Source organism: Alosa pseudoharengus, unplaced genomic scaffold (genome assembly GCF_046254945.1).
Source record: "Alosa pseudoharengus isolate Yale_2024_CS ecotype anadromous, Long Island Sound unplaced genomic scaffold, YU_APseudo_1.1 YU_APseudo_1.1_scf_5, whole genome shotgun sequence".
In the NCBI taxonomy this organism is placed as follows: Eukaryota; Metazoa; Chordata; class Actinopteri; order Clupeiformes; family Clupeidae; genus Alosa; species Alosa pseudoharengus.
Genome location: NW_027468837.1, coordinates 24261642 through 24280852, shown reverse-complemented (window position 1 = coordinate 24280852; position 19211 = coordinate 24261642). Strand labels below are relative to the sequence as shown.

Below are 19211 nucleotides of genomic sequence, written 5' to 3'. Positions count from 1 at the left end.
CAATAAAATAATTTATGTGTACATTTAGTGACCGTACACCAACAAGGATTCCCGGGACACTGAAAGACCGGGGTACACGAAACTTGGTGGGCATGTAACTCCACATGGATAGCATGGAACCATCGTTTTTCGTTTTTATCTGTAGCCCCCCCGCTGTACTGGACCCCCCGAAAGGAGGGTAGGGCAGACACAGTTTTCTGTGAATATCTTGAGAACCGTAGGGCCTAGAATGACCAATTTTTTCCGTATGTTTGCCTCCAGGGGTCATGTTAACCCATTTCATGTGCACACATGTGCATAAACAGATACACACGCACACACATACATTCACAGTAATCATACGTATGACCAGGGCCGTGGGAAGTGAGTTTTGGTTGGGGGTGCTGTAGTGGGGGGTAGTTGTATTTTATTTAAACGCCTTTCTCTGTTAATGGACAACAGCATACTGGCATTGCATGACACACAGCACAGGCATACATCACTGTCAAGAACATTATGGCTACACTACAGAAAAAATGCAACAAAATGTCGCAAACCACAGATTGATACTCGCAAACAAAGTAACCGTCTGCTATCTGACGCTACACTAGTAAGGTAACAAAGTTGCTGTAGCCTTGAATCGAAATCGACGGTGAACACGAGAAATATAAAACTGTTGAACACCAACATTAATAAAACGTAATAATTATTGACGCTTCTGACATGGGTGTCAAAACAGGCTAAAGACCCTATCGCACAGCATATTAGACAGAACACATTGACTCAAAACATATGCATAACATAGGCCTACACAACGCAATATTCATAGGCTAGCCTACATTAAATTGATCCACATATCACAAATATAGCCTACAACAAATGCTGACATCATAAACGCACAGTGTAGCCTTTATAATTAACCTACACTTTCAAAAAGAAGAGAAAGAACGCTCTGAGGAGGCCACTGAAACAGGCACGCAAAGACACAGATGAATGAATAAGTTCATCTACCTCGCTGAAGAGAGCTCTTGTTTGTGGATGGAGCTTACTTAATATCCATGCCACCTTTCACCGTGGTGCACCGAGACTCCCCGATTACACTATGCATTATTTTAAGCTGAAGATTGAGGCGGCCCGTGTTCAGCTCCTTGGGAAACTCACGGTAATATTCAGCTAGCCTACTTAATATGGCATATTGTCGTACCATAAAGCTAGCGTCATAGGATATCTCCCTCAGGTTTGTTTTGTTAATTTGTTTAGTTTTTGTTGAGATCTCCCAGGTCTAATGTAGGCCTAATTTTTTTTTAGTGCATTATAGAATAATAGACAGGGGGACGGATAGCTTCTTTTTTTTCTGATCGTGAGTGGTATGACATATAAATACGCGTGCTTTCCTGCAGGGGGTGTTGCCGCACCCCCAGCACCCCTACTTCCCACGGCTATGCGTATGACACATACTAACACAGTAGACATATGTATGCATGCATGCACATGCACAAACACACATACGCAGGCAAACACACAAGCACGCACACACACACACACACACCCACACACATAAACATAAACGTGTACACGCACACATGCACACAATTCAAGAATTTCTCAGAATTATGAACAGGCAAGATGGGGGTGGGGTTGTATAAAATGAATTTAACATGTGGAATCTATTAACTAATTATGTTTTGGTACTTGTTGTCTAGCAGATACCAGTGAGAATTGAGTGTGGCTAATGCAATTTAGTGAGACAGTTAGAATCATATAGGCCTTTCAGCGTGATTTATTTTTGTGGAAAAAATGTGCTGGACTGGGCGGCGGTCATATTTTGTACCGCTCTGCGGTACATCTAGTTCTAGTAAAAGCAGTCACGAAGCATGTGAAAAAAACATACTCTGAGCAGATTGACTCCAGAGCTTCTCAAACTCTTGTCATATATCAGATTTTGTTCCGTATGATAATTATGTCTCCACCTTGACTGGGATGGTTCTCGATGGCCTACCCCCATACTACAATTGATTGTTGTTTCTCACACCACAGTTGGCTTCCTGACCCTGGATGGCAACTGGGTGATAAGTGGGATAAAGGCCTTCGAGGTGTCTGTTAGAATGAATGGACTCGGCGGAGGAAGTCAGGGTAAACTGTAAATCCTTACACTCTTCATATTGTTTGTGGAACAGAGTCATTTAAAAGTGATTTTGAACCCTAATTGATTGAACAATAAAACAGACTTAGGTATGTTGGCTGCCTCCCTGACTTAACTGGTATAAAATCAGTTGAAGGAGCTAATTAGGTCTAATAAACTCCCCACTGATGTTATGTAATGTATACAGCTTTACTCTGATTGATTATACTGTATGTTTTTAAGCATCTTCTAACAGAAACGGCAATATTGATATTTACTTCTTTTTCACCATTATAAATGGTGAATAATGGGAACGGGAATATTGTTCTTGGTTGGTTGGTTCTTGCATATAGCTAGGCATTTTCCTTTGAACAGTAAATGAACAGTGTTCCAAGTAGTGCAACCTGATATGCATGTACTGTATGTTGTATATGTGCTAATTTTGAGCATTTTGTGACATTTACATCTACATACAGTAAGCAACACTATGAGATTCATTGTATAAATGTATCACAAACTTTTGAAAAACATGTATATATGAAATGTAGGAGTATTACTTGATGGCAAGAATGTTTGAAAGCAATGCTAAATGTATAGTATTAAGGCCAGGACACTATGACAATAAGTTTAGTTTAGCCATAACCAGCAATCATCGGGGTCCAGCAGATGTGCAAACACTGCCCAAGTAGTGAAAGGTTGAATAATTAACAATTTGGTTACTGAGTTGCTAATAGAGACAATACCAGTCAAAATATCAATCTTATTTTCTTATTTGTTTGTTTGTATCCTTCTTTAATGTATGTTTACATGTAAACACTCAAACATACAGTCTGAATTTGGTGTCTTATGTGTAATGTAAAGTGAACTGTAAGTTACCAGAAATATTCCTTAAAATGTGTTACACTCATTTTTAGGGCTGGGCGATATGGACCAAAACTGATATCCCGATATTTTTGGGCTGATTGGCGATATACGATATCGATACGATATTGATATTTCAAACAGAAAGAGCAAAGTGCTTCATATATTCACTCAACACAACAATTATGACAACACAGCCTTTTTTAATTATATTAATTTCAGACTGCTCTAACAGAGCTGTGCAAAAAAGTGTAAACAATAACATAGGCCTACAATAGGCATAGGCTACAGTTGCTCTGATAAAGCTGTGCAAATAACAAAAGACCAAAAGTTGACCCTGACTGACAACACAGGCCTACATTGTACTGCACAATGCAATAGGCTATTTTGGGCACAACAATATTGAAAAAACCTGCAGTTTTGTCACACAATGCAGTTTTTTTACCTGTAAGGGTTTGATAGGGCCTAGATGACAAGCCAATGTAGACTATGATGGCCTAGACATGTTATCAACAACAAAAAAAGTTTTAAAAAATTAGGCTACTTAAACAACGTAACTCACTCATCAAGACTGTGATAGACGCTACCGTCGTTTTGTATGCGTTCATTTTTGCATGTTCCGGTTCGTAAGAAAAATCCCTATGCACGATTGAATGGGGTTTCAGGAATCATAAAAAATGATGCCCTAACTGCTCGCGAGTCGCGTGCATATCCTCTTAAAAAAATTCCTGAGGACTTTAGATCTGCTACTGTCGCTAAACGCAAGCATTCAGTGTATTTAAATTAACTAGGCTATGTACCAAAAATGACATTTTACCGTGAGTCGAAGAGCTGTAGCTGCTAAACAGTGTTGTAACTTAAATCTGCGTACAAAACCGCTTGGAGCTCCAGTGGAATTTTGATTTCACAACGAGAATTCTCGGTCTAACCGTTGATGTGCCGACGGAATAGGCATCAGCACCAACCTCTGATCAAGGTAAACAAAATCTGACTCAGTGTCCGTCATGTTTGAAAGTTTGTAGTGCTGCGAGGGAGAACGTGCACACGCAAGGGGCGCAGTTGAGCAGAGCTGCAGCTATCTGAATGGTCTGAACACAGAAGAGCAAGTGGCTTTGATAAAATGGCCCATTATTTGACATAATACCGGTATTACGATATTGTCTCAACTACATATCTATCGGTCGTAGTCGTAATACCGATATATCGCCCAGCCCTACTCATTTTTCTCTGTCTCATATTTGATGAGGAGGAGGATGATAGTTTTTACAGCACATGTTAAATACAGCAGTCCAGTGGTCACCAATCACCAACTCTGCCAGAGAGGATTACTGTAACTGTATTACAGTGGTGAACATTTTATTTTTCCGAACTATCACTCACCCAGACATCCTTGGTCAAGAAAACCACACTCATAGTTCTTATCATTTACCATGCATATGAGCTGTGCTATAAATTCTCTCTTTTGGCCCATAATGAATTCCATCTTAGAGAGCTCCTCTTAATCAGACTCACCCCCCCCCCTTCGTTCAAGACAAGTGCTCTCATTATGGCTCATTACACATGTGAGTGAGTGAGTGGCACTACAGAAGCTCCTGCCGTGTCAAAGAGCCTTCAGAAAGGGCTTCACTAGATCATTTCTTCTCCTCCTCAAAAGATAAAGTTCTTTGAAAGGAAAAATCAATGGTGAATTGCACAATTCAGACTTTCCTTTGTTTTTAAGCTTTATGCCTTGTATAGTCTTTTGATTAGTTAGAGTGTGTAGGCTATGTTCAACACAGTGTTCTGTGTTCGCTTCTAAAAATGTAAATATGAGTAAATGGGAACCTTCATATGAATCTTAAGTTGTACATGGAATGTCAACTAATACAACCTGTTGGGTAATTAAACATGTGTCAGACCAAACGGATTGGGTTGCGCGAGAGTGCTCCCTCTATGAACCATCTGCGCTCGAACCAGCGGGTGGTGCTTTGTAGTGAATGCATTACGCTAGTCACGGCGTATAAAGACCAGGACAGAAAACTAAGCATGTCAGTCTTTGCTCTCCACCTTGCGCGCAGAGTCAGAAGCTACTACACGCGTTGGTGTCTGATTACTCGTGATGAAAACTGCTTTATGCTTCAGACATAACAATGTCAAATGGCAAATGTCAACAATCCAGTGCGCGCAGTGTGAAACACCTTGTTGATGGATGTCTTGAAGTCTACAGTTTATCGACACTGACTTTATAGTCGTGACTTACCCGGTTCTACGACTGAAATTTTTACTACGACGCATATTTGGATCTACTGTGGAATGGCTAAAGTTGCTCTAATGGATTTGTGCATTTTGTTTCTTGTTGGACTATCAGCAGCTTATGCAAATGGTAAGTTTGAACCCCCCAGACGTAGGCTAGCCTACTAGTTGGCTGTGAAACGCGTCGATTTTAGGATGGCACGGACGTGGATGCAAGTTGTAGAGGATGCAAACAACAAACCCTACACTTCTGATCCCTTTCCGGACGATGTGAAATACTGGGTCGACAGTGGATACAAAACATGGACATGTAGCCTACTTGAGTTTTAATGCGCATATAGGAGAGGATTGCCTCAAACACCCTCATAAGTTCTGTTGAAAAGCTACTAATTGCCAACCTAGGTGACATTACCTGGACTGAATATTTAATGTAGCCTATATGCTTTGTCATTCTCAGTAGGCCTATTTTACAATTAATGTAATTGTGTTATCACAGATGATATCAATTCAGCCTCAGTCAGATTGATGGGTCTCGTGCTACTCCCGTTTTACGCAAGCAAAAATATTTCGCTGTATTGCAGCCAAATCGACAAGTGCGCAGAAGATTGCTAGGCTATTTAGCCTAGGCTACTAAAACTGTCTGAAAGCACGTGTTTATCAATATTATCCTTTGCATAGCCTAACTATTGCCGTTGTCTTCAGCATTGTTCTTGTGTGTTAAGTAGCCTATGTAAAAGAACTTTGCAAGTTGAAGTAACCGATATGCGATTACATAAGACTGACATGACAGATTGTGTGGTCGGACAATGAAAGTATATGTCCAGTGCACTGTCCGTGTCGCAGCAGGGGTTACTGTCTGAAACGGACGAATCTATGGCCGCCCGCACACGCGTAGAAGAATAAGTAGCCTAAACCTGGAGTAAAAGTTTTTATTTTATGCAGTGGTCTGAGTCACGAAAATGCATGTGTGGACAGCGTTACAAAACAAAAACTCATCAGAAGATTTTTTAAGGTATGACAAGGTGCGTTTCCATTAACCCTGAAAATGGGCAAATCTAAAATGCGAAATGAAAAGCGAGTAATGGGAACACGCAAATGTCGCAACAAAGTTTTTACGCTCGTATGAAGTGTTTTTAGGCGTATCGAAATATCTCTATATCGCAAAAGTGCAATGGAAACATGTTTTTCGCATTTAGGTGATCACATGAGCCAGGCACTAAACGCATTCAAAAAGGTGGCGCGTTTTGTGCGGTCTAATGACTGGATTATTTTGAGTTGGTTTGAGGTATAGTGCAAGTCTACTCACAATAACAAAAGCAATAACAATAACATAAGCAATAACAAAATGCAAGCATGGACTATGCCCTCCCAGAATCACACGGCCAACTAATGGTTTCGCTTGTTTTCTCCCTTTGACTCCCTTAGTTGAAATGTCACGGATTTTGGTGGATGCAATTGAAGATAAACTGACAAAACTTGTCAGATTTTGGGAAATCCGTTGTCACATTAATCTATAATGACTATCACGAGAAGATAACACGCATGTTCAATAGCACTGCATCACATAATGGAAACACCGACCATTTGCTATAGTGCTTTGTCGAATTTCGGCAAATATCGCTTTTATTTTGCGCAAAGCTGTAATGGAAACTCAGCTTCTGCATTTCCGCGTGTCCACATTTTCGTACCACAATACCGTCCGTCAAATTCTGGAATTTCGGTTGGTGTAGAAGACATGTAGGTTAAAATGAGTCACAGTCTATGTCTAAACGTTCCGATATTTCCTCTTTTTTGTTAATATATACGGGATGTTCATGGTGAGTTAAGACATGCCTCTCGTGTTTTCGCAGGGCTTTCACAACCGCGCGTAAAAAAAAAAAAATTAAAAGCCAATGATGCTACTTTGATGAAACGCTTTGATGAGCGACGCTAGAGGCAAAACACAAATGAAACATTGATTAATAACGTTACACAAAGGAGAGTGAAAGGAGAATGTACTGTCGATTGACTACGGTGTTGACAGGATTTTAGTCCACACAGAGCATGTACAATGGCAACACTGTGTGCGGACTCTCGACAAGCCACTCAGGTAAATGACATTGCATGTGAGGTCGGCTGACTGCAAATCGCCTATGGTGTGAGTTTGCGCAGCGAGAGAGTACATTCAAGAAAAAGTGAATTCAATGGTCCGATCTACCGCTGCCACCTTAGGTTTAAACAATTGTTTGACGTCATAACCGCTGGTATAACCGTTGTAAGTCTGAAAAAATGCAGTTATCAGCATCAGCTAGCCTGGGTGAACCCAGACAAGCCTGCAGAGCAAATTCAAATTTGGTTCGTCTGGGTTCACCCAGGCTACCTCAGCTGTGCAGAAGAAATTAGACCTCACAGTTTAGATTTTTCAGAAAGGTATAACTGAAATCTGTATACAATTATTTGGTTTAATCACAGAATATGATAAAAAAAGTAGACGAATAGCTCATATTGCCTGAATAGTTAATGACATGCTGTAATCATTTATTGGTTGTTATAATAATTTTGATTCCTATTTTTTTTAGGTTTTCCTCCTTTACGGCAAGATGAGAATCAGGAGAGTGAGATTGATGCAGTGCAGCCAGGCGTACCTTCAAGGAGCTCAGCTGTGAAGTCCACGACATCTCCCGGGCCCACCGATGCCGGGGGCCCCACGTGCCTTTCGTGTGAGCTGTCAGGGCCCAAAAGACGAGCCAAGCGGTGCACGTGTTACACATACAAAGACAAGGAGTGTGTGTATTACTGCCACTTGGACATTATCTGGATCAACACGCCAGAGTAAGTTTATCCTTGTCAAAACTATTTCTGTCAAAACTATTTCTTTCCTAGGCATTTGGGAAATGTAGAAGACATGAGTGAATGGCTTTATTCGTGTTTGTTTATTGACTTTATTGGTGTTTAGGTGTTTGATAGCAAGCTAAATGGTTGATATCTAAGTTGATATATAGATGTACGTTAACTTAAGGGAGGCGAACTGATGGGCCTGCTGCTGAATTCCTGTTGATATTATAACAGGATAGCCATGCTTACATGTATCAGTTGTTTACTCACTTATTCTTTTGGCTGACGCTGTTATCCTACATATGTCAATTATTACAAAGGCTACTCTCCCCAGGGCAGCTCAAGGGCACAATGGTGGCAGCGGGGAATTGAAAGCACAACTTCTCAGGATACTGGCTACATTTCTCCACACACACTACACAACACACACCGTGATACACTGTGACACACTGTGACTGACTGTTGGCAGACAGATTAACCTGCTCTGATTGGCTACTCAGAAGCCCAGTAATCATATGATCTTATCCTACGGAGAGGCAATTCTAATTGGTAGGGTTTTGCCACTGGATGATTGAACTGATCTGTTTCTGCTTGTTTTTTGCCTCTGTCTCTTCCTTTCTTTTTTTCTCAACCAAAAGACCATGAGGTGACAGCATCATTTACAACTTCTTATTAGACATAACATTAAAAGTAGCCAAGCTATATTACAAACCATCTGTTGGGAAGGAGAGAGAATGGTCATGCTCCTACCGGTGACAACAACGATGCACAGTGCAGGGCATGCATCGACAATGTCAGAGTCCATTTTCCTTTTTGTTTGTCAGTGTGCAATCAAAATGTGTTTGAAGCCATTACTTTAAGGTATCCAACAGTTGGATTGAATGTTTTTTAGAAAATGTCCCCTTTGTCTAATAGTTGCAGTTAGAGTTTGAGCTGGACAATCTCATGATTGTAGAGCAATTTTTGGTTGGACCCATTTGCTACACCACTCAACCAATTCCAAATCCTGATGGAGCGTATCCAGGCAATGAAGCACGTATTGTGAATTGTGGAAGTGACAACAGCAGGCAAAATGTTTCAGAAAAGGGTGCCTTTTAATTTTTATTGACTCAGTTTTATAGACACAAACCAGACACAAGTTCAGCTTCCTACATGATGAGACCAGATACATTGAAAATGTGCCACTTCACACTCTATTTGCCTCCCACGAGAGGCTTTCGTTTTCAGCATAGAGCCTTACAAATTAGCTTTTGAAGCAATGTCAGCGTGTTGTGTTGTGTTGTGTTGTTGTTTCAGACAAACATTATTGGACTGTTTGCACAACTGTGGGCCTGTTTAACTGGCCTTTCTTTCTTTCTTTCACAAATCTCCTATGGGGCAGTGATGTATTTTGGAAGAGGATGATAATTACCACATTAATGTCAAGATAAGTCAGGGATGACTAATACAGACTTCAGAAGAGCATTTGTTATGGACAGAAACAGCAGGATATCCTTAAGAGTATCTGGACTAATATAGGAAATGTGACATACTTGATAACAGGTGTACTTCATCATGTTAACTGTGATTGCCTTAAATGACCCTTTACTGTGTCAAAAGATAGCACTGTCCAAAAAATCCAAATGGTTAGAGTTAAGAAATCAACATTAATATTCCTGAAACATTCTGTAAACACTATTCAGGATTATGAACAATGTGCTAACTGCTGTACATTATTATTTATTATGTTCACTCCTTCAACACAAAAACTGCACTGCAACAAATTTAAAGCAAATCATGATTTATTCACAAACAAATCCAAAGACCTTCTTTATGTCATTGGACCAACAACAGTTATTTATTTTGAGATGCTTGAATTGAAATTGAATGTTTGAAAAACGTAGTGTACAACATTTGTGAATAGTTAAAGTAGCCTGAAGATGGATTTGCTGATGTAGCACGACTCAGACTATACATATGTTTGATTGCATTGACACAATTACTGCCATTGCTGTCATGACATGGACATTATGGCTTACAGAGAAGCCTGTAGACAGACTGGCAAAGGCGAACAAATAAGGACACTGTGTGTGTGTGTGTGTTTGTTTCACTCTGCAAGATGCTGATACAGACTTTATGGTGCCATGTATGTGCATCATCACCAGAACCCATCACTTATCCTGTCAAGCTTTTGGAGTTTGGAGACTAGAATGTGAAGAAGTGCTCTGTTGAATCGTTCACCTCAAATTGGACACAGTTTGCAACCTTAAGCCCCTTTTCATTTCACACATGTGGTGTCTTGAGCCGACGTGACCCATTAAATCATCAGTCATCTTCTTGTGATTTTACTGTGAATTATCTTGTCTATTAGATGTTTGAGGATGTTGAAGGCTACACAGTACATACTATATTGTTTTCTAGGTCTTTCTCGGTCCATGCTTATGCAAGAAGTAGTGAGTGATCCCACCCAAATTTCATGTCGAGAAAGATGACTTAAAGAATACCCTACTTAAAGGTGCTCTAAGCGATGCCACACATTTTTTAGGCTTAAACATTTTATGTCACTTACTGCAAACATTACCTAACCAACTGCTAGCTGTCTGTGTCCTGAATACAAAAAATTTGATCTCTGTGGACAGCCCAGGCTCCAAAATCAGCAACAAAAACAACCTGGGCAAACCTAGCCCATAAAAACATAACAAACTGTTTCAGCAAATCACAGATGAGATGCGCATTTAGGAGAGTTTCAATTGCACGGGAGCAGCACAGGAGGTAGGGGGAGAAAGTAGCGAGCTAGCTCTCTGTTTTGTTTGAAAGTCAACAGAAGTGACGTTACCCAGCATCGCTTAGAGCACCTTTAATTAAGACTGAGCTAAATTGTTTTCAAAAAGTACTAAGCGTGCTACTTGATATTTATGTTGTGAGTTGATCAGAGTGAAGAGGAATTCAGACAAGGGTGGGTCAGAGATCAAGTCTTGACAGGATGATTGCCAGAGTAAGTCTTCACAGATGAGCCAGTGGGGAGGTCTCTGGGTGTGAGCTCCCAGTTTTACGGAGTGTAACAGCCTCTGTGGTGGATTCCCATATGGTGTGAATAACTTTGGCCTAGAATGGTGTTTCCTCCATTGAAACTGAAATCAAGAGTTCTAGATTTTTCATTGCTTTTAGCACAAGGAGTATGTCACATGCGTCAAGTGGACTTTCACTGACGGGAGTATCCAGGGTGAATGATGTAGTCTTTTAGAAAAAGCCTTGCTGCTGAGCAAGATGGTAATATCACTGATGTGTATTATTGTCTTGGGTTCTCACACCATGCCCCCTTCTTGTCTATGTAAAGCTTCTGTATGTCATTCAGAAAGAAAACAAAAAGTAACTTAGTCCAGTGGGATTCTGCCTGAGTGTGTGAATCATATTTCAGCAGTTCAAGCAGGGAATGCCAGCCAAATGCCCCCCCACCCCCACCCCACACACACACACGTCCACGGTCACCTCTATTTTCTCTGTTAACCATGGAGGAAAAACGCCCTGCGGATGCCCCTGACCCCCTTTGAGGTCTTAAGACATGCTTCCTCCTTGTCCTTGCATTAGTGGTGCAGAGCCCAGAGGAATGTGCCTCCTTTACCTGCACCATGTTCAGTCCAGACGGCTTTCTCCTCCCAGGCTCCTCCAAATGAAAGACAAACAGTCAAATTGAGGACAGTAAATCATTGAGCACGTACAGGACACCCATTAGAATCCCAGTCAGGAGTGGCTGGCATATTCTCAATGCTATTAATTGACATATTCACACTGTTGAGTTTGAGGATATTGAATAAAGAACCAATATCCGTGTGGTTTACATGAAATAAAGTGAAGAAATATAAATTCCCAGAGGAAATCTGGGATTGATCACAGTATTTGGAGTCATCCATGCAATACAACTGGGGTGTATTAGATGTTTGATTGATTGATATGTCCTACTAATTTTGTCATTATTTCTCTGGCAAAAATGCACCATTCCAGAGGGACTGTGGTTGGAATCGCACAATCAAGTATCTCCTCCAAGGTGGAGAGATTTTTCTTCCATTAAGTGAAATAAGACACGTTTTCCCCTCATTTAAGAAATGAATTTGACGGAATGAGCCCCATTTTCTCCCAAATCTGCCTGGTTTACTCTCCTGGTTTGTGCCATGCTCTAGTCAAGTCTAGTTTTAGGATTTTATAATATAAAAGTTGATAGAAATATCTTTAAACACTTTCTGGTTTAAAGAATATAACAATCTCAGTGGAATCTTGGCAGCAAATTGGTTTACCACCAAAGCGAATGCTATTAAGGTCTCTCTGTACCTCAAGAAACCTAATGCCTGTTAACACGCAGTCATAATATAAGCTGATTATCAAAACAACAGTATCTTCAGTAAATGGATATTTTATTGTACACTACAAATAACAGAGCACAAAGCACAGTTCTTAAATAGTCTTTTCAGTGTAGTAGTCATAAAACAGTTATCTCTATTATAATTAGCACTATATCACATCTATAAAAACATATGTAAAACAGAGTTTTATAGTGCCTACATGACTAAAGACTCCATGAACATGTTACATAACAGTATGCATTTAACAACCTCTCTGCTTGCCTTTCAGCTTCTTTATGTAATTGTTACATGAGCCTTGTGCATGCACTCTAAAAAATGCTGGGTTATTTTTTCAACCCAAACGCTGGGTTGAGGCTGTTGGGTCATTTTGTTTGGTTGTTTTTACTCATATTGGGTCATTTCTGTAACCCAGCTTGCTGGGTTGATAGTTTATCACTGCTGGGTTGATAGTTTAGGGCTGTGCTCCCTTCTGTCCCCCACCTGACGTGGAGTACACTACCCAGCACCAGGGTGACTTCAACACAGCTGCATAGTTATTTGAAGGTTGAGGGGGGGGGAAATCGTCAGGCAGGCAGGCATATTCTTTCAACCGTCAAGTCCAGCAGCTGTCAACATGCAATGGAAATCAGGTGATTTCGGAAGGTATGTATCTGCTTTTATTTATTTATTTATTTTTATCCAGACGGATTTTAAAAGTCCACCCAGAGACATACCCTTCGTGATATCAAGGAATATTCTGCCTGCCATTTCGTTCAGCTTCAAGCAGGTTAGCAGGTGTCATTCCACTAATATTAGCTACTGTTAATGTTAAATCTACACAAATACAGACTCATAAAAACATAGTTCTGTATTCACTGGGTAGGAACTGCTGAACAGAAACAAAACAAACTTTTACAACGAACTACAATTAGCATACCAGCAGCTGGTAGGTAACGTTAGCAGACTTGGAAACTTTATGCTAATTAAATATGCTTCGTGGCTAACGTTTGTCAACTAGCTAACACAGTCGAAGTAGTCTCTTCACAACACGTAACTTAAGATAATAATTATGCCAAACAACATCGTATTAAATCATTCAGGGTAGCCTCATATTATAGCCATGTAACTTACTGGGTGGTTCTTGGTGGTAACATTAACTTGGATTCACTAATTGAATAATGTGTTAACATTAGCTAGCTAACGTTAGCACTGCTGAACTTATGTTTGTCAGCCTAATGTTAGGCTAATGGTAATGTTGTTATCAAGCTCATCTGACATAAACGCACGTTTTGTAGGCTATTACCGGAATTATGTTTAAAACAACTCCATAATATTACAGTAGGTGGTCATGGTTTCCGAGTGTGTTGCACTAATAATTTGTCTCCTAGTGGATTTTTATGTCTGTCAATATCATTCACTGGTAATGGTTCATGCAAGTCTTGATATAAAGTTCTGTAATGTTAGGCTAACAGTGATTAAAATGCACTCTTTTTTTTGTTTGATTGACAGGGCTGACCCCCAAAACGGACTTTGGAATCTGCCTGCCTTCATGGAAGTATCACATGCATTTTATACTAGGCTATCTATTCAAAAATAAAGAAAATTATCAAATAAATAATTGTGTCGAACTGTTTTATTTCATTGCATGGCTTTTGATGGCCATTTAATATAGACTGTTTATATCAGGCCTAAGCTGTTAACAGAAGGTGTGACTTTCAAGTAAGTAAATACAAACCTTGAGTTATTAAAAGTTTGTACAAGCAGAGTATTTTAAAAATCAACCAGTAGTTTTGGGGGATTTGGTTACATAACCCAAACATTAAGTAACTTTAACTAAACAGTTGTGTCAACATAACCCAACATATTGGTTAAATTTCAACCCAGTTGTTGGGTTAAATTTAGTAACCCAATTTGCTTGGTTAAGATAACCCAATGCTGTGTTGGACCACATTTTACTCAGCGGCTGGGTTGAAAACAACCCAGTTTGGGTTGTTTTCAACCCAGCATTTTTTAGAGTGTGTAAACACATGCATCTCAATTATTTGTCTGTGGTAGTCATCAGTTTATTGATTCAGATGATAGATGTACGGTTGAAAGACAAAATCCAGAATGCTCTGCTGGTTTCGCAGAAGCATGTGTATGGACGTCTCCAGTTTAATAGGCTGACCTATAAACTCAGCAGGAGCTGTAATGTTGAGGCTGCCGAGCAAAGTTTTGGTTTCAGTTTTGTGTGTTTGGTGTCATACTCAGCGTGAGTAGTTTACAAAATCCTACTGGGAGGACCATAAGGGTGAGGTAGTTTTATTGCTCAAACCCTTTCTTGTTTGATAGAAAATCGTTAATTATTTGTCTTTCATCATGTTTGAGGTGTCCTCTGGATGGTTAAGTCAGTGTATGAACATAACTACACTGTCTGGCCTAGTGGTCCATTCGTACTTCATTATTCACCTACACAGGACCTAAACAGATTTTTTATTGCAAGAAATGTTTAGATGAGCTTCCCTGTTTTTATTGGCTGTGAAATAGTCTCAAAGCCACACTCAATTTAATGTCTCACTCAATAAAACCAAAACGATCCCTCTTTTGGTTCAGGGTTTTTTTTCACGACTTCTTTCAGCTCTTATTATGTGTTTGTATAAACCAGTTTATAAGTGCTTTTTGGCTTTCTGGCTTGACTGGCGGCAGTAGATTGACCGGTGTTTCCTCCCTGTGCTTTGGTGTTGCCAGACGGACCGTGCCGTACGGCTTGTCCAGCTACAGGGGCTCCCAGCGGGTGCGGCGCTCAGCCCTGACCTCCGACCCCTCACACGCAAGCTCACTGCGCTGTGTGTGTGCACAGCAGGACTCTGAGTGCACAGCCTTCTGCAAGGGAAGGTAAGCATCACTGTTACATAACCACCATGTGCAGTGCACAGTGCTTGTCAACACCAAGAAGACCACTAGTTTGTCTTGTTGAGTGTCAAGATATGATTTCACCAGTTTGATAGTGTTGTGATGCTAGTCTCACACCTGTATGCCAAAATCTGAATCTCAAAACCCACACAGGGTACTTTTAACCGGAATCTGTTGACACAGACATGATATTGACTACTTGGCTGTTTAATTGACTTTAGAAATATGACCAATGTCACCACAAGAACAGGTGCATAAAAAGCCCTGGTTTTATATGGATTTCAGAAGATGTTAAACATGTGCTTTGTGGGTTAGTTTAGCAGTTCAACTTCCACATTCCAGATTTCTGAACAGTTAAGCCTATTTCAAATTCCTCTTGGCTTGAGGCAAAAGCACTCCAGAGAAGTCTGGAATCAGACACATCTTTCTAATTGTAGATAGTCCACTGGTCTGAATGCCTAATCAGTTCAAGAAGATAGAGACAATCTACAAAGGAAATCCAGCACAAACACATACTTTGTTAAAAGTCACTGCCGTGCATTTGTCACTAGACAGGAAAAGAGTTTTTTTTTTTTTATAAAGAATGCATTTTGTGATTCAAAAGCTACAGCTGTGTAGCTGCCCTTGTTATTGCCCAAAAATGTTATCATTTTTGATCGCCTATATTTGTGAATGCTTGATTAATTGTTTTTGTTTGTTTGATTTGTAAAGGGGAGATTCTCCATGACATTGGAAACTACCCAGGCAACCAGGCATTTGAAACTACCCAGGGAGACCTCTCTGTCTTCACACCTGGAAGTTGACCTTTGCAAGCATTTTCCTCTTCCCTTTAAAGATTTTCCAATGGTGTTCCTTTTATAAAGAGAGAGATAAAAGCACTCCAAGTAGAATGCTCTGGACAGCCCACTGAAAGGGAGACTGGATATTGGTGGCGTTTTGAGAGTGCGTGGCAGGAGGCACCACATTAGGAACCTGACTGACCATACGGAGATTTACAAAGGACTGACCGATGGCACAGCTGTCAGCAGATCAGGAGATGAGGAGAGGGTAGCTTCATGACTGAATGAGTTTTGTCTTCAACAAGCTGGAAGTGTGTGGGTCAACCAAGGATGTCTGTAGTAATAAGACAGTTCTGGAGTGAAGTCTGGAATTAAACAGCAAATGTCACTGACATATATGACTGTCATTGGTAAAGTGGCATTGTAGAATGGATTCAAAGACTGAAAAATATCTGGTGTCTGCCTTCTCTCACACTTTTTTGTATTTCAGTTCAGGTATAACTGTCAGATTGATGTAACTATGTCTTATATTTTTATACTAATGTAAAAATGTGCAAAGCATGAGTTTATATTATTTTAATTCAATATACTGTATAGCTATATATTAAGCTGGATTGTTTGGGTATTTTCATTTTCAGTCAACCCCTCCCCTGTCTCCCTCTTCAAGAAGTGAGTTTTGTCAGAATGCTGTTTTAAAGGGAAAGTACTGGTAGATCTCTTTATTTGACAAAAGGAAGCCTTGCTTTCTAGCCTTACTTGTCGTCTTGATTTGATATTACCAGCATCATTTGCCTGCATTGATTTACCCTATTCCTAATGAATTTCTGAAAAACTGTAATGACTACAGTAATACCTACAGTATGCATGCAGCATATCTTAAATATAATGCCGAACAGATCCCTGTAAGTCTGCAAAACTCACCTCTCATTCAGAGATATTTCTGTAAAAATCAGACCTTTGAGTTTGTGTTTTGTATAAACACATCATCTTTCATATAACCATGCAGAATGCACTGTAATTTGTTATAAACCAACATGTTTTCACACAAGCACACACACACACACACACATGCACAGACTGACACACACACACACAGTGCAGAATGTATTTTTCGCATGCCTTTGCACATAACTACTCACTTGATAAAAATCTGTTGTAATAGTGAGTAATGCAAGGCAACTCAAGAGTCAGCAAACAGAGAAAAGGGAAATAATTTGAACTTGGTTTGAATTTCTTCTCAATGTTTGAGTTGAGGGCAGACATAATCCACATCACACAACCGATTGACAATGCTACAGAACTGTAATGAGGGTCAAAATTTTGTGCCAGTAATGAAACAAAAAGTGTTCATGTTTTTAGTTTATTGCAGATTTTCCTGTTTGTAATGCTGAAGGCTAAATCCTGTTTAAAGTGCATTTTGATTGTTTTGTCTGAATGTATAATATTTAAAAAAGGGACAACCACATAAAGAACATAATCCACAATGCAATTGTATTTCTATTGTACTACATGAGGTAGTTTGTTTTTCCCCCCACACAGCAAATATGCTCACCCTGTAAAGAACAAGTTCAGCTGTAAAAAATAAAAGCTATATGAAACATCCTATTGTGAATTGTCCACCAGTCAACAATTGGCATAGGAGTGTAATTAATTTTTTGTGCTAGTTTGTGGATATTTAGCCTAAAACAGTTCAGACAAACCAACAAACCAACTTTCTGAATTTAAATTATTTTACATGGCATAATTTAATATATAATCATATTTATATATCCGTATATAATATTTCCATATTCTAGATATTTATTGTAGCAATCATGGGCGGATTATATTAAGGTATAAGGTATAAGGCCAGATATATTAAGGGCCCCCCACTAATTGTCGCATATGTGGGAGGGGGGGTTTGGGCGTCCTCCCCCAGAATTTTTTTTATTCGTTTGATGTGATTTCCTGTATTCTGGTGCATTTTGGGGATGACCAATACTAAATTCAATCAGATGCATAGCCTATATCCTGATTTGTTGATATTGAGGCAATGATTCCATGCAATGGCTTGGGCTTCAGGGCCCCCTGACCCCTTGGGCCCCTGGGCCTGGTCCCGGTAGGCCAGTGCAGTAATCCATCCCTGGTAGCAATGTTGTAACATGTTACGGCTCCTGTTACCTTTGGGATGTCACAGACTACATGCACATTTCAAAAACTTTTTTAGATGCTTAATGAGGGTTTACAGCCTTCATGCTTTTTTGCCTTTCTTAATTGCACATGAACTGTTGGGAAAATAAGATTTCAACTTTATCATATTTCAGATGATCCCAACAAAAAGGTCTCACTCCTTGCAGTCCAATCCTTAAGATGCAAGAGTATCTTAAAGAATGCAGAGACCCATGTCTCATTGGTAAAGGTAGAAGGTATATGAAATTATAAAATACCCAGAGCTAGTTTACAATATATTGTCTGACATCTGACTGATATCTTTCATACGTGTCGGTTCATGCTGGCAAATTCTGTTACTCTGACAAAACCCCATTATTTTTTCAGCTTTTTTCCTTCATAACATTCCAAATATTTGGCCATATCTTCAACACTCTGATATGCCACATCATGTTTTAACACTGATAAAAATATTCTTCACCCAAATTATAAACATAGTTTGTGGATGTTTACCTACAGACACTGTTGATGTTCCAGACACAAAAATGCATTTTGTAAGTTCTACAAATATGAGTGCTTTCTTGCACCTGGGGCCAATTTGCTACATCCAGAGTATAGCCAGCTCAAAAGTGTTGGTTAAACAATAGCATAGCCATGAGCTTTTCATCAACATCTAAACAACGTCTAAATTCCTCATACTTTGCAGTGGTTCCATAGGGCCAACTTGAACTACTTTTATTCTAGATTTTATTTGAAGCAAGAAATAACTATAAACATATTCAGGGACCTTAATTTTGGTACCAGGCTGTAGGCTTCCTATGGCAGTGGAAGTCAATCTTTTATAACTGCACAACCTAATTTTCCCTTAAATAAAAATCCAAACCAAAAAGTGTTTCTGTTCCACAGTGAGTGCAGTTTAAATATTGTACTTTGGTCTTAATATTATGTACTGAATATGCGCTCGCTGAAAGTAAATAATCCACCATGGTGTTAGATCCATCCGTCCATGATATTAGAAAGCAAAGGAAATCGCTGCACCAGTATCTAGCCAGGGACAGGTGCAACTCT

The 19211-nt window shown here is 39.7% G+C and overlaps 1 protein-coding gene across 1 annotated transcript; it reads left to right on the top strand.

Annotated features, from left to right (window-relative positions):
* The first annotated feature begins 5010 nt into the window (after nt 1–5010).
* LOC143103819 (endothelin-3) lies at nt 5011–17518 on the top strand. The gene is made up of 4 exons (XM_076267655.1): nt 5011–5324; nt 7753–8005; nt 15052–15198; nt 15928–17518. The coding sequence occupies exons 1-4, from the start codon at nt 5255–5257 to the stop codon at nt 15941–15943; spliced, it is 486 nt and encodes a 161-aa protein (XP_076123770.1). The 5' UTR covers nt 5011–5254; the 3' UTR covers nt 15944–17518.
* The last annotated feature ends 1693 nt before the right edge of the window (nt 17519–19211 follow it).